Below are 16,795 nucleotides of genomic sequence, written 5' to 3'. Positions count from 1 at the left end.
CTTGTCTCCAATTCATTCTTTCAAAAATAATTTCGAAGCGCTTTCGCCTCTGAGACTTGTGGTCACTGCAGGCTTCCGTAGCCCTCCTAGTGGAAGAATGGCTGGCTGGATGTGGCTCCGTTGTGTTTTAGGGCCTCATTTGCAACGAATCCACCGTTCAACGGACCCATCTCGACCTGAAGGCAGAGCTGGGAGGAGGGTAGGGATACCTTTTAATGTTTTGCATTTGTCTGAGAACAGCCGACTGTGAAAACTGAGCAGTATTGGATCTGTTAGCATTGATGTAGCTACGGCTGCGTCCCGGAAGTGTCAGGTGTTTGTTATTGAAACCCCTGCTGTCACTGCACACAGTACAGCCGGGGGGACAGCTTGTTAATGAATGAAATTACATGATATTCTTTATTTTAAATACATATTAATCTTTGTTTCCTTGCCACAGTTATATATAGTCTAGCTGAAGCTTCATAAGCTGATTCCCTCAATGGCATTAACCTGGTTATGCTAATGCTAAGCAGAAGCTGAAGCAGGTGAGAGGAAACTTAAAAAAAAAACGGAATGATAAATAAGGAAAGCTAAGTAAGAATGAACAAATATGTTAACTTTGAAAATACAACTGTAAATACTGTGTGTAGGTAAAATGTCTATCACCATGTCTCTTCAAAAGGCTACAATCAATGCTAATAGCTAGCTCCCGTTAGCTCCCTGAAAGGCAACTATGCTTACTACAACATGAGTTAATGTAAACATTTCCCTTATAGTTTTTTTGAATTTACAATACAACACGTTTTGTTTATCTTCTCAGATTCAGATTCAGATTAAACTTTATTGTCATTACATAGTACATGTACTAGTGACGAAATGTAAGTTTAGGCATCTGACCAGAAGTGCAAAATAGCAGTGCAGGAGTCTACATAATAAGAATAATTATAAATGGAATTATTATAAATAGAATAATTATAAATAGGCTATAAACAGATGAATATATACTACAGTGTAAACGGCATTGACAGTAAGAGATATAAACTGGTGGGTATGGGCTTGAGTCTATCAGGGAGCAGAGTTCATCAGGGTAACAGCCCTGGGTAAGAAGCTGACCCTGAGCTTGCTGGTCTTGGACCGGAGACTCCTGAGGCGCCTCCCCGAGGGTAGGAGGACAAACAGATAGTTTGCCGGATGAGAGGTGTCTTTGAAGATGTTGTGCGCCCTCTGCAAACACTGTATCCCCTGGATGTCCTCGATGGCAGGGAGTGGGACACGGATGATGCGTTGGGCGTCACCCTCTGCAATGCCTTCCTGTTGAGCATTGTGCAGTTCCCATACCAGGCTGTGATACAGCTGGTCAGGATGCTCTCAATGGTGCAGCAATAAAAATTCACCCGAATCTTTTACTGCTGATATGTCTATCTATACATTTGATGGTTCTATTTCTATATGTTTTTATTTAACTAAACTGTCATTACTATGAATTATAAAAAAGAAGATGGAAAGACATGAGATTGGAGTCATAGTTAGTTCGAAAAAGACAATAGAAGATGGAGCAAAAGACAATCTGTTTCTATTAGTGTACATTTCCTCACTGTTGAACAAATGAAGGACTTCTTATACCGTAGGGAAGAGCAACCTCTGCCCTGAAGGAAGCATCTCAATTGAACTTGTAAAGGTTCAGGGTCCACAACAATAATCTGGATCTTCTGAGATTAACCTCACATCCTATCGGGTGCTGGAGGTCATTAAGGGTGTATGTGACCAGTTATTTCACAGCACAACTTCCCAATCATTTTCCAGCTTTTCCTATTTTCTACACCAAGACGGCCAAAACATCATACCTTTTGAACCTGAAATGATCAACCGTTAATTTGCCTTTTAGTGTCTGTATTTGCACCCTATTCACAATAACCTTCTGGTCTAGGAGAATGTCCAAACACATATATATTGCTTGCTTTACTCCAACTAAGTTACCCTCTATCACGAGATGCAGGGGGAAGAGGATTCTTTTGAAAATGCTTCCTATTAGTAGGAATAATTCTGCATTGGAGTTACAGCATTAGATTTCATTATTACATGCTATACTTAATCCACTTAAATGTCCCCTTAGCCTACGAGAAATGTTAGTTCCTACCTGGCATTGTTTCACAAGAGACAGCTACGAGAGTAACAGAGTCTGAGTAATATTTGCAACAGTAGAGTCTGCTATGAACCAGGAGAGAGTGAACTTGGGTGTGCATGGTCTTGCTGTATTTGTATCAAACGCATGAACAAGTATAGCCTGTTAATTACCAACAAGCAAAAAGGATTGAAGAAAGCTATCAACCAAGAAAGGAGAGTTAAGAAATGAACATTTGTATTCCCTCGCAACAGGGATGGAACTACCAACCGAGGAGTCTGGAGAAACACTCTGACAGCATCCTCAGCTGGGTCAGTATAGCTGCATGATTGATAACAATATATGGAGAAGATTAAGAGGTGTCAATTAAAGCTTGTGTTTTCTCCGTCCAGGCTTCGGCACTGTGGTCTCTGTCCTACTACAGCTCTCCTCTCCTGCTCTGCTATCTGTACAGGAAAGGTAGGCTGTATGAATGATGTCTGGTGGGAAACACAGGGTGACTTTTTACTGCGGTCATGACATATGCCACTTTTCCCTATTGTTCTTTTTGGTAAATGGAATAGGTTTTTGTTTTGGACTGTGGGCCAGACAAAACAAGACACTTCAAGACGTCACCTTGGGCTTTGAGTAACTGCGACGTGGGAAATTATTCACTTTTTTCTGATGCTTAAAAGACCAAATTTCATTAGCTGTGACAACGAGTGGTTGTAGAAAAGTAGACAACCTTTACAAGGACTGAGTGGTAATTTCACTCTTATAATTTATGAATTTCAATTTTATTTTGCATACTTTTGGCACATTAGGTTAAACTTATATATACTGTATAAGGCAGGGGTTCCCAAACTTTGCCATGCCAAGGGCCCCCATATAGCATTATCGTCTGGCGGGGACCCCCCTGTTGCAATTTTTTTTTTAAATGATGAGTACATTATGATGGAGAATATGACAAATGAATCATACAGCTTAATACATTTTCTTAATATATATTTGTATTAATAAATGATAATCAGTTATTCTTCTAAACATTTTTTGTATTTATCTTTTGTTTGTCATTCATTACATTGATTGTGTGTTCTGTTATAAACATTCTTAACACAATATTAAACAGTAATATGAACAGTAAACATATTTTTAAAGCATTTTTAAAGTGATTTCTGTCTTTATAATATTATATAATTTTGAACAGTAATATGAACAATTAACATATATTTGTAGCATTTTTGAAAGCTACTTATGCCTTAATAATATTATATATAATATTCAACAGTAATATTAACAATAAACATATTTATATTCATATATATATAAACAACAATATTTGCTACATCCGTGCTCTCATCCAGCTGCAGAGCGAAATATTCACTAGCTCTCACTTTCTCCAAAAGCTGAGCAGATACTCAGTTTCACTCTCAGTAGCGGCAGCTCGATTCTGATTGGCTTGAAGGGCGGTCGTGTGATTTAAAATATATATATATATAAATATATAAATATATATGGATAAGTAAAAAATGTTAAAAGATTGGCATCAAAGGACACATAGATTGCAGTTATTAATAAACATTTTTTTTTTAAATTAAAAAAAAAAATTCCCCTTTCCCTCAAATTTTGCGTGACCCCCCTGGCGCTACCTGGCGGCCCCCCGGGGGGTCGGGGCCCCCACTTTGAAAAACACTGGTATAAGGCATATCAAAACCTATCCAGGTTAGTGTCATGATAATCATTTGTAGCTTATCGCCCAGTCCTTCTTGCATGTTCATGCAGCTATGGAGATATTCCAAATTGTATTTATTTCCCATTTCTCATGCCCTTAGAAAGGGTTTGTATCCAAATGTAATCTTGACATATTTCAGAAGAAGTCTTTCTCAGAAGGTTTGGCGGTGACAAATGTCAAAGAAAAATCTTTTTTCTATGGATGACATTTCTCCTTCCATTAAGGAAGAAAAACTGCCACTGGGGGGATGTTCTCTGTTCTCCTACAAGTGGGATTAATATAAAGTTAATCAACTGAATCATCTAGAAAGACTTTGCCGCAATAGAAATGAAGTGCTTGAGGTTGTGTGCTACTATAATTGAGCTCCTGATATTGATTTATGCATATGGTTGTAGGGTAGTTGTCAGACTGTGAATCTTTGGATCGGTGCCCGTTAATGAGGCTCAGGTTTAGCAGGGAAAGAAGGGGTGAGGGGGGGGGGGGGGGGTGTGTATGTCTGTGTCAATGTTGCTCTTTGTATTTTTAGGCTACATCTGCAGCAGTAAGCTGGTTCCAGTGAGTCAGTATGTGGGAACAGTGCTGGTGTGCCTCCTCGGAGTGGCCTGTCTTAGAGGTAAGGATTTCCTCTGGCAGCCAGGCAATGACTAACACAATTCAATCATCTTTTAGATATGACTAAATATGCTCTATATTTCACATGCCAAAAAGATTTCTTCACCAATGAGTCCGTTGCACAAGGTTTACACTCTCATAGCATACCAGACGGACCCTTGAGGCTTTGCAGCAAAATGTTGTTTGTTACATGTTTACTAAGCCTGTCTCTGTTTGTGCCGCCTTCCCTCCTTCTATCCTTTTCTCCCTTAGGGTTGGGGAGATGGAAAAACTCTGAGTATCTTCAGTTCATCTCCATTCTTGACGAAAACAAGGATAATCACACGCCAGCAAACAAGGTGAGGTTTTGGAACCTCATCAGGATTTGCTGTTGGAATTAGTATATCCAAGTTTTGGGGAATAATGAGACACAATGATCATTTCTTACTTATGTTATTACCCATATTAATACCTCAGAGCTGTACTGAACTCAAGAGACATCTTTTGTGCTTTCTGTGTAGAAAAAACTGAGATGCTACGACTTTGACTTCTCGTACTGGCCTTCGGATTTCAGCTGGTCAGAAGTCAGCAATCCGTACGTTTCTGCTCTTCTATTTATTTGCAATTTCAAACGTCCATGTGTCTGCTTCAATTCCAGTCTTATCAGGGTCATTTCATTATGTGTATACATGCCCTCAAAGCACTGTGAAGTACATCGGATACATTCATACACTGAATGTGAAATGCCTTGAGGCTCATCTGCTTCATTGTAAGCCTTTGACTGTGTTTGACAGAAAACTATCCAAGGCTGGTGTCTCTCTGCTGAAGCCGGAGCCCCGCTTGAGAGGAGCCGCAGACAGCGTCCTGCACTCTGTGCGCACTCTGCCGTGCCACATCATCAGGTGTGTATGAAGCACCATCTAAACGCTAAGGCACACACGACAGATTTGTTCAGAATCAGAGACAGGTTTATTACCAGGTAGGTTGTAGGGCTGCACGATTTGGGGAAATAATCGAATTGCGATTTTTCTGACAGATATTGCGATTGGATTTGCGATATTTTTGCAATAACGACCCAACGGAAGTTCATTGTAAAATGCGGCCATATCTCCGGCTAGGAAGGTTGCATCAACGTACTCCCGTCTCTAGCACCCCCGCAGCCCGAGCTACGAGTGAAAGAACTAAACTTACATGAAACTTCCGTTGGGTTGCTTTAAAGTCAAGCTTCAGTTTAAGATTCACCCTGTAACAGAAACATGTGATGGACAGTGCATGACATTAAGGATTTTGGGGGATGTCCCTGTGGGCCATCTAAGCTAATTTACAGATGGCCCTGAGCCCAATAGAGATTGCCCTGAAAAATGCGCGCGGACAAAATGGCACGAAGGGTTTGGGGGGCCTCCCCCTAGAACATTTAGATTTTTCCAGGTCTTACTGTAGATGCTGTCTGGTGCATTCTCTAGACTGAATTATAAGATGAACCACCACAATATTATATTGTACAATTTCAATTTTATTCTTCATTTCACTTGTTTGTTTGCTCTTGTTTGCTCGCTTGCATGCCCTGCATAGCTATAATAAATACTTAAGTTGTTGGTCAAGACACTTTCCATCTGATGAAGGCAAATGCCTTCCCAGATGTAAAAAAGTATAAAACATTACATTCAGTTGTAACTGCCAAAACAAACATTATTTACACTATTATGGCCCCTGTTAAAAATGTTTGTAATGTTATCTACTGTAAGTTGGTCGAATGAATGCTTCCTCATCCGGAAGCTGACCGAGCAGACCCGAGCAGCAGTCGAGAGGAGCCGAGCGCATCCGCGAAGCACACAACATAGTGACGTCGGAGTTCCCGTTAGCCGGCAAAAATCTAAATCTCTTCGGTCAAAATAATTTCCCTTTTAGCGCAATACCGCTTCAGTTGCGCCACTTATGTGACAGACAAGAAGAGTATGTGACAGACAATAATAGTCAATTCTAATGTCTAACACGTAATGTGGAGAAAGAGATGTCCTGTCTGGGTTGATTGTGCGTTGATCTGTTGGTAATGCCTCGGGTTCCGGTGGGCATGTAAACAAATGCATAATGCTGCGCTATACTTTGTGGCCTCACCCGGTTGCATAGCGACACTTATTGTTTAGGTGTCTTTTAATAAGCAGGTAGTCATATCATTAGCTAGAACTAGCTGGATCTGATCGATATGGACATAAACGCGAGTGAAGTCTAATCTGACGGGAGAGAGAGATCAGCTGCTGCTGACGAGTCGACACGCAGCTCTGCATGATCACATGCAGCGGTGAGCGGACAAAACAAACACTTCAGGTTAGAATATCACACGTAGCTATTTTAATTACCTCTCAAACTACCTAAACTAGTTATAGATATGTTTAGTTTTACTGTCGGGTCACTCATTACTGGATCCGCGAGCTGCATGATACTGGTATAATAGATTGCCCGATCGGGCAACCAGCAGGTGAGGCTTCATTGCCCGAGCTAAATACTAGATGGCCCTGGGCCATCGGGCAGTTCTTAATGTCGAGCCCTGGATGGAGCATTACTAACCCGACTCAGATGGTTTGTTTCACCATCTAGGAAAGCTCCATTGGAAGCCATTTGGAAAAGTATTTCAAAAATACTTGACAGGTGACTGGATCAATCTGTCTATCACCTTCTATCATGCGCCACTTCTGATTGGTTAACAATGGCTGCTACATGTGGAGCACAGCACTTCTGATTGGTGTGGATGACTGACACACATTTTATTTCAAATCGTAGGCATTGCGATTTGAAATCACATCATTTCAAGCATCATTTCAAATCACGATTTTGATTTAAAGTCGATTCATCGTTCAGCCCTAGTAGGTCGACACGTACGAGGAATTTGACTTCGTAGTGCATACATAACGGTAAAACTAATATTTAAAAAACAGATAGAGAACTAGAAAAATATTTAAAATAATAAAAAATATAGTAAAATATAACAGTATTTACATAAAAGGGAATGGAATGAAATATGGAATAAGAATTGGCAGTAATACAAAAAGAAAACGGATATTGTTGTATATTGTGTGTTTAATGTAATGCATAGAGTCTATGATGTGGCTGAGGTTACTAATAAAAGCGGTTTGCATCTTATTACCATTTATTCACTCTTATAAGATAAGAAGTACTTTGTTGATCCCAATTTGAGAAATGTTTGCGTTGCAGCAAAATAAAAAGAGATTGTACATTAGAGAAATTAAAAGACTAGAAATAAACAATCCAAAATGTAAACATCTCAAATAGAAATAAAATAGCATTAAAAAATATACTGTTGAAATACAAATTTACAGTAACAAAATATGAAGCAGGATATTGTATATACATTAAGTGCGTGAGGAATGGAATATTAAATATTACATTAAATCAATACAAATGTGCAGGAAACTATAAAGTACTATTCCAGTACACCATCCAAACCAGGGTTTTCAAACTCAAATACACAGTGGGCCAAAATTTAAAAAAGGGTTACTAGTCGAGGGCCGGACTGGTTCAATGTTTATTGCAAAACCTCATTGAAATGAACTTATTGCACATATTAAACCTGGAATTAAACAAATGTACTGTTTATTCATTTTTATTTTACCAGGAAACTAAAAAGTACTATTCCAGTATTGCTTATGAAGTCCATTTTGTTCTTCTCTAGTTTTCTCATTGTCCACTCGTTTGGGAGGAGGATGCTGTACCCGGGCTCTGTGGGTTTACTGCAGAAAGCCATGAGGCCCATGCTCCAGCAAGGCCAGGCCAGGCTAATAGAGGAGGTACAAACACACACTAACACTAGAACTGTGTATTTTCACTTCAATAAATCATCATTCTCTGTTGATATCGACTTTTCTTGTCACAGTTTGATGGCCAGAGGAACAAGCTTGTGGCCTGCGATGGCAATGAGATCGACACGATGTTTGTGGACCGGAGGAGGGAGGGGGGACAGAAAGGCCAGACCCTGGTTAGTGGCTGCACTCATTTGTTAGTTTTTGTGCCTTGGGCTTGCTCCAGGTTTGTAACAAAATGTGTCTCACATTACGGGTGGCTGTTGAAATGTTTGAATTCTGCCACAGGTCATCTGCTGTGAGGGGAACGCAGGCTTCTATGAGGTGGGCTGCATGAACACTCCACTGGAGGGTGAGGATCCTGTACTTCACAAGATTTAAGATGTTGTATCGAACTAAAGCACAGATATCATTTGTATCCTATATGCATTTCCATTCAACTTGTTTGTGTGCGCTGTAGGTGGCTACTCTGTGCTGGGCTGGAACCACCCTGGCTTTGCAGGCAGTACGGTGAGCAGGGTTTTCACATTTGGTACTGAATCCAAATCAAATCAAATGTTATTTATAAAGCCCAAAACACATTTGTCTCAGCGTGTACATGGATGACTGTGTACAAAAATACAATTACAACTTAGAAAATCCACTTGCCAAAACAGTATTGTGAAGGTAAAATTAAATTAAATATTGGACCCGGAGGATCTTCAAGGCAATCTGAGCAGGTTTCAAAGAAGAGGAGCCACAGTCTTAAAGTCAGAATGAGTAGATTTGTCCGGTATCCCTTCCTACTAAAAATGTATATTAGTGTGAGACGAATAAAGGGATTCTGATTCTGATTGGATCAAAGACACAATCCAGTTAGTTTGGTGATGTTCAGTCTGGCTGGCTAATGGGTATGGTATTGTGTCCAGCTGGAGAATCAAGCGGAGCTTTCCGAGCTGTGGAAACTATGCTTTGGAAACGCCCCAAACACATCAAAATAAAATGTCTGTGTGTGTTGTCTCTGAAGCGCACGAGATCCAAAGAATTATAATGTTACCGTTATGTGTGCAAATGTAGTTTTTGTCGAGAAACTTGAAAAAATACAATTGTTTAATAGGAGCAAATATTAAAGAGGGATTTACGGCCTATTTAACATCCTACTAAAATGTAAAAAGAGTCAACGTTAAAGTACATTGTATTATTTAGATTTATTTGTATTTATTGCAGTGGTATAGAAATTGGTATCCAGAAATCATGGAACTTTACTGATATTGATAATGACTACAAATGTGTATCATGGCATCCCTAATACACTCAATGCCACACACTTGTAGAAGGTCATACGTGATGATTGAGTTATGCATTGTTCAAATGTGCCTTTGACCAATAAGGACCCACCGGGACACGGGACGGGTGTCACATGAACTTTAAATGTTCTGGAAAGTTCCTTATACAGCTTTAGCCTTGTTTGTATCTCATGAAGTCCCTAAGTGACACACACTGAACATTCTGGTGGGTCATGGTCCAGGTCATGTGATTTTGTGTTCCCATGACAACATGTCCAACATGTCCATGTGCCAGGCTAACACGTGTGACCGAACTAGCTACATTTCAAAAGCTTTTTGTTGTTGTTGCTAAAGGTAAAATTCAAGCCATTTAAGAATGAAAATGCTTACATAACAAGTCCTTTATTACATTGAACCTGTTGTGGAAACATTTCTTGATCAAATTGATATGAAACAAATGAGACAAACATCGCGGTGACACTGGTGTCACATCGGGACATTAACCTTAAACTTTCACAGTAAACCCAAAGTGACATATAGGTTATGCACAATTAGAAATATGATTTAAGATCTGCTCTGTTCATTTAGCTGATTCAATTATATTTAGTTAATATATTCATTATTCTTCAATTGAAAGAATGTTCAAACTCATTTAAACCAAAAGATCTTCCTCATGAATTAAGTAAAAAATAAGAGTTGTTTTACCATTAAAGCCCAATGTCATATTTCAGATATTTGACACTAGGGAGGGGGGGGGGTTCTTGTCAGAAATGTGTTCTAGGTGGTCTAACTCTATTTAGTCTAAATCAGTGGTTCTCAACTGGTCAGGCCTCGCGACCCACTTTTTCCTTTGTCATTAAATCGCGACCCGAAATGTTGAACCACTGAAATCTATTCAACAGAAAATGGTGCAGTAATATATACTCTTTGTAGCATACAATATTAATGAAAGTGAAGTACAGTGCATATATCCCTTCACAGAACTAAAGTGTGCTTTAAAAGAGGTTTAATGAGACGATGGAATTAAAGCTGAACTACATAACATAAAAAGGCAGACATGCTGAAAACCCAACCCCAGCAGGGGGTCTGGGGGGTTTCTCCCCCAGGAGATTTTTAGAAATACTAACATATAAACTACGCATTCTGGTACACTCTGAGAAGAAATAAATAAATTACTACCCGACATTATAATAATATTTGATGCCATTGTTTGTTTTTCACTTTGTTCTGAAGCTGAACTTGTCTGTGTGAATTGTAGGTAGGGTAGATAGCCCCCATTGTTCTGTGACCTGTCAATCATCAAACCTGGGGTCATATTTCATTATGTGTTCATTTGTATCTGAATTTGTACCCATGGATGTATAAAGAGTAGTTCTACCGCGAAGTTATTCTCCGTGGGGACTTCCGGCAACAATCTTGATTCTGATTGGCCAGAAGACTCGAAAAACATCAGCAAAGATGTTTTATTGAGAAGATGATCACTACGTGACAGAAGTTCAAAACCATTTATGGTCTCTGGTACTTCCAGTCCAACGCCTATTGCATGCACAGCGTTAAAAAACCGGGCCTTCAAAATAAAAGTTAGACTTTAAAAAAAAAGAAAAGATTCTTCACTCACACATCTGCGACCCTCTCGAAACGGGTCCGCGACCCTCGCGACCCACCAGTTGAGAACCACTGGTCTAACTCTATTTAGTCTAAATTATATTCCCCTTAATTTTCCCAAAAGTAGAAATGGGTCCGGGTTCTTATGGGTTAAACTGGCATTAACTTTAAGTGTAGGCCTGTGCTTCACGTATTCCCAAAAAACACACAGTGAAAAAGGATGTTGAAACTCTAGCTAAGCTCCCCTGGTCGATATTATCGCTGTTGTAAATCTGTCCACTCTTTAGGAGTGTGTTGTTTTGTAGGTGGATTGATTGTTACTGTTATGTTTAATAATGCATGGATATTGCTTTTTCTTCTTTACTTGTATCTTTCTGCCAGGGAGTGCCATTCCCCCAGAATGAGGCCAACGCCATGGATGTGGTGATCCAGTACGCAGTGCACCGGCTGGGCTTCCAGCTCTCCGACATAGTGGTGTACGCCTGGTCCATAGGAGGGTTCACAGGTACACACACACCACAACCATACATGAAGAGCACTTTGATATGGACTTGTGATAAAGAGTGGTGCAGGAATGAGTCCTAAAAAAACGAAGCATTATATCCGGTTCACTCTTGAACATGTTTTTGGTTAGATACCTGACATAGGTGATTCAAACAAACTAAAGAGTTCTTCACGTTTATTCTATGACAAATACGTCAGTAAATACCTCACTTGTGAATATCCGACATTTCTGTGTGGCAAAATTAGACTACCGAACTTCATCCAAAGAACTTTAGCCGCCGTTAGCTTAGCGGTGGTGGTGTGCAACCATGCGAATGTGATGTAGTTCCTTTTATAGACCAAGTTAGATTTGACTTATGGCGATTCAATTAACTCTTGAGGAGATTATCAAACGTTTTACTTACCACAGAACTTATTTTCTGCTGTTAACTAATATTTAAATGAGTATCCCACTGCATTTGGTAAACGCTAACTTCCGGTGAGACTTGCAAAAGCCCGTCCTCGTTGGCACCACATATCTTTCTGATTCTGATCATCCTGTAATCTTCATTGTGTCTATCTCTCTGTTTCCTGTCACAGCCAGTTGGGCAGTGATGTCATACCCAGAGATCCAATCAGTGGTGCTCGACGCCTCCTTCGATGACCTCCTGCCTCTTGCCCTCAAGGTCATGCCCGCCAGCTGGAGTGAGTCTAAGGGGTTAAAGGTCAAACACTGTATCATTCGTTTGCAATAGGTGGATTTGTTTTAACAACTGAAATGCCTTCTCTCAGAACCGTTGGTACAGCACGCAGTGAGGCAGTACATGAACCTCAACAACGCTGATCAGCTTCTCAAGTGAGTCACTTCCAAGTCACTCATCGTGAAACATTACATAACTTATTGGATTGTAATTGTGAAACTAACCTTTGCAGTGGCAGGCGTAGCTCGATTAACACGACTCCTTCTCTTCCTCCAGATATCAGGGACCGGTCCTGCTGATCAGGAGAACCAGAGATGAGATCATCACCACAACGTGAGTCCATCTTTAAATGTCACAGTGTTGAGTAGAGCCAGTGCGCTTTCCATTGGGTTTACACAGGCGTCCTGTAAGATACAAATGCTTGGAATAGGATGTTGAATTAGGGCATTGCAACAGCTTTGTTAAGATGTTATCAAAAGTTATTTCACAATTTAAGATTCTATGAAATGAAGAAAAAACACTTGGCCTCGACCACTGGGACTCAAATGTTGTTCCCAAATACAATCGGACTTCAAATGTCCATCTTTCACCAAACCAATAGCAGCTTATTGGCCTTGTCATCTCAAAACACTGTTCATTCAGAAACAAAACCATCTTTCCACTTCTCCAACAATCACCAGCTCTGGTTTGGTCAGAAAAACAGTAACCCCTCTATTCACAAGATTAACTCAAAATATGGCCGACTCTTTTCTCTCTCTCTCTCTCTCTCTCTCTCTCTCTCTATGCCTGTGGATCAGTGACTGAGAAACTCTACATCTTTGAAGAAAGACCAATTAATTAGTAAATAAAAGAACCGGTATCTGGCCCCCACAGGCTTTTCAATGACTGTGTTAAAAAAGTCTGATTTACTGCAAACATGAGAGGTCCTTGAGCATACATGAGCACACAATTATCAGGCTGATTGGTCCAGATCAGGGATGGGCAAATGGCGGCCGTGTTTCCCGGGGAAACAAACACAATACACCGGCTGTTGTTGTGCCTGCTGTGGAGTTAAGTTGCCTCTTGTAATTATGCCGTTGAAGCTTCAAAGTTGTATTTATCATCTGAATTTGGCGAAACAAGTTTAATATTCTAAAAACCAAGACTTTGTTTATTTGAAATCAGATGAAAACAAACTGTCACGGACCCTGCTGTGTTATCTATGATTACTACGCTTTTCATTCATAATGTCAGCGGGAGGGAGGGGGAGCGGCGCTGAGGAGCAGCAGAGTGCGGGCTGACAGGTGTCTGTGTTGACATTCCCCTTATTGTGGAATAAGGGGAATGCAGAGACTGGCTAGAAGTGTTTTAGGTTCAAGTTAGACAGCTAATGTCTGGGTTAGTGTTCATGACTTCATGTGTATGTCATCTTAATGGTTCATCTCAATGCACACACATTTTCCGTGCTTTCCAACAGTTTAAAATAGTTGTGTTCCTCTGTTTAATAACCTGTTCAACACAAACATGCCACTCGTAAAAATTAAACAACATTTCTGTGAACTGATATTTGTTTAGTGAGCTTATTAGAGGATGTTCCCTTTGATTTTAAAATGTCAATGAAGATGTCAGATTTAGTATATTTGTTAATAATTACATACCATACATGGAATTTGTGTGTGTGTGTTCCCCTGGTGGCCATTTTAAAAACGATTTTTGGTCGAGCCAAAGTGCTGTACATATAATAATTACCTTACAGTAAGGACACTATACAGCAAATACAACAGAACAGTTTATGCAGAATATCAGTATGAGAAGACGACACCCTCTGACCTTAGACCCTCACATCGTACAAGGAAAAACTTACGGATAAAAAATAAATGATGTGGCCCCCACCACCATCCAAGTTGCCCATCCCTGGTCCAGATGCACACACACACGCACACGCACAGGCACACACATTACCAAATGCACAACTTCCCAGCACTTGAATCATCTACATTGAACAACACATTATCTTGAGGGTTAAGTGACTCCTTAATTAGCGCAGAGGTAACTGGACCACTGACTCTATTTATAACATGAATCTGCTCACTGTGTGTTGCAGGGGTCCAGAGGACGTGATGTCCAACAGAGGCAATGACCTGCTGCTCAAACTGCTGCAGTTCAGGTCAGTATTCTCATTGTTGGATAAGATCAGTGTATACAGGAAGTACTGGAGTTGAGTGACGTCATTTCCCTGCTTAGGTATCCAAAAATAATGACAGAAGAAGGAGTTCGAGTTGTAAGACAATGGCTGGGGTCCTCCAATCCCATAGAAGAAGGTAAGTGTGACCGCCATTACACTGTTTACCAGAGGTGGAAGAAGTAACCAGATATTTTATTTAAGTAAAAGTCACGATAACACAGTTAAGAAATACTCAAATGAAAGTCTGACGTTCAAAATCCTTCTTCAGTGAAAGTACCAAAAAGAAAAGTACTTACAATTGCCATTTTGGCCGAGTACATATTCTATCACTGGTTCCTTATTAAAGATCCATTAATGGAAAACCATTTGAGTTTACTTTTTATACTGCAAGGTATAAAAGTATGTAATAAATCATTCGTCAATTGAATTATTGTTACAAAAATATGAAGCTGCAAAGTAACTCACCTTGTCAAATAAATGTAATAAGTACAATATGTATTTCCAAATTGCAGTGGAGTATGAAGAAGCATAACATGAAAATAATCAAATAAAGTACAAGTGTCTAAAAAAAATCTACTTAAGCCCAGTAACTGAGTTAGTGTACTTGGTTCCTTTCCGCCACCTCAAAACTTAGCTGAACCATTAATAACGTGTGTTTACATCCGGATCTGAATGCATTATGTTGTGTGTCTAATGCGGGAACATGTCCTCTCTCAGCGTCGGTGTACAGCGGCTACGAGGTGGACGATGACTGGTGTGTGTCTGTGCTGCAGTCCTATCAGGCTGAAGGAGATGTTTTGTTTCCATGGAGTGTTGGTAAGCCCCTCAGGTCCTTTCTCATTTACTAGTCAAACAAACTGCCGACGAAATACTACCCACGTACAGGCGGACTATAACACCACTGTTGTGCAATAACACCTATGTGCAATATTTCGTTTTTTACAATTGTTACTACAGGATTAAAATGTTTTATGGTGTGCTTGTGTCTTTTTTAAAGAGGCCACATTAAGCTTTTTGGGGGTTTTCTGTTTCCTGTATAGGTTTATGGTCTGTGAAGGCTAAATCCCCTCCAGAGGGAGTTCCTCTATAGCTTGTAACATGCAACAGTAAAGGGCCCCTTTAATATGTTACTCTTTTGTCTTTCTGTGCATTGTCCTGGAACAATGTACATTCCCCCCCGACATGGTGTACTTCAGTTCTTCAACAAGGCCTCACACACACACTCTGTTATGTTTTGTTCCAGGTGAGGATATGGCAATGGAGGGAAGGAGGCAGCTTGCTCTTTTCTTGGTAAGGTTTCTGTTATCGATGCACTTTAATCTCACCTGTTGTTTCTTTCCCGTTGGGTTTAAAGGGCACAAACCCGATCTCTTTATCCCACCATGCCAAGTCTAATTTCCTTTACTCCAATTTTCTCGTTTAAAGAAAACACATCACAGCTATTCACTCACAGCGTTTCCTTACCGAGGCTCACTATAGCTGTCTCCATAGCAACCGGCTCACCTGTGCTCTCTGGTTGACTGCAGTAATATATTTCGCCGCGCTCAGCTTATTGAAGTCATTTAACAAACAACAGCACTGCCATCAATTACAGCTAATGCTATGGGTCCCTGGATATTTCCTCCTGTGTGAAGCCTTAAGAGGACAGGAGACGTTTGTAAAGGAACCTAATATATATATATCAAGTTGTGCACTTTTTGTTCATTTCCCTCCCACACCTCTCATTGTCTATTCCTCCTCCATGCCCGCTGTCTTTTTTCTTTCTCTCCAGGCGCGGAAGTACATGAGAAACTTTGAAACAACACACTGCACTCCTCTGCCCGCCTCCGAGTTTCACTCACCCTGGAGACTGTAGAGAGAGAGAGAGATGGAGGGAGGATTCAGATGGCCTGTGGTCAGCAGTGTGTTCCTGGCATGGTGTGAATGTACTGTAATCTGTCGCAGATCTCTTCCAACAGTGTGTCATGTATAATGTTGCTGTGATGGCACCCCCCCCCCCCTTCCACACACCTGTACAATATGGTACATGTTTTCTTTTGAGGTTAGTTTTAATCATACTTTTCAGTGTTGGTCTGTTAGGAAAGAAAAAGGCATTTTATGAAAACTCACAAGCCACTTTTCACCGCTCCCTCTTTGGCTGTATTTGCAAAGAAGCAATTATAAGTTAAGATGCATCGCTATAGTATACAAATAATCATAGTAGGAGTTTTAATCTTTCAAAATGCAGCCAAAGTGATAAGCTTTGTTTGATCCGTTTCTTTTTTTGTGGACACTATCTTAATGAACAAAGCTGTATCCTAAAATGTCCTCTTACATGTTCTATTAAATATGCTGAATAAAATGTTTGACATAAGGA

The 16,795-nt window shown here is 40.2% G+C and overlaps 1 protein-coding gene across 1 annotated transcript; it reads left to right on the top strand.

The window, feature by feature from the left end:
• The first annotated feature begins 66 nt into the window (after positions 1–66).
• abhd16a (abhydrolase domain containing 16A, phospholipase) lies at positions 67–16,792 on the top strand. Its single transcript, XM_079693641.1, has 20 exons — positions 67–199; positions 2,359–2,415; positions 2,497–2,563; positions 4,342–4,428; positions 4,680–4,765; positions 4,928–5,001; positions 5,201–5,308; positions 8,095–8,209; positions 8,296–8,397; positions 8,510–8,573; positions 8,682–8,731; positions 11,473–11,596; positions 12,175–12,279; positions 12,367–12,430; positions 12,552–12,608; positions 14,359–14,421; positions 14,499–14,575; positions 15,157–15,255; positions 15,683–15,729; positions 16,211–16,792. Exons 1-20 carry the CDS (start codon positions 98–100, stop codon positions 16,292–16,294), a joined length of 1,632 nt encoding a protein of 543 aa, XP_079549767.1. The 5' UTR covers positions 67–97; the 3' UTR covers positions 16,295–16,792.
• Positions 16,793–16,795: the final 3 nt, after the last annotated feature.

Source organism: Notothenia rossii, assembly GCF_949606895.1.
Source record: "Notothenia rossii genome assembly, chromosome: 7".
Classification (NCBI taxonomy): domain Eukaryota; kingdom Metazoa; phylum Chordata; class Actinopteri; order Perciformes; family Nototheniidae; genus Notothenia; species Notothenia rossii.
The sequence above is the reverse complement of the archived record's forward strand: the minus strand, read 5'-3'. Positions and strand labels throughout refer to the sequence as shown.

What these genes read in the sequence shown, in the direction of transcription:
- abhd16a (XM_079693641.1), top strand. Translation starts at nt 98, where the DNA reads ATGGCTGGCTGGATGTGGCTCCGTTGTGTTTTAGGGCCTCATTTGCAA. An exon ending in CTGACAGCATCCTCAGCTGG is followed by an intron (nt 2,416 to 2,496) that starts GTCAGTATAGCT and finishes TTCTCCGTCCAG; the next exon opens with GCTTCGGCACTGTGGTCTCT. An exon ending in TTTGTTTCCATGGAGTGTTG is followed by an intron (nt 15,256 to 15,682) that starts GTAAGCCCCTCA and finishes GTTTTGTTCCAG; the next exon opens with GTGAGGATATGGCAATGGAG.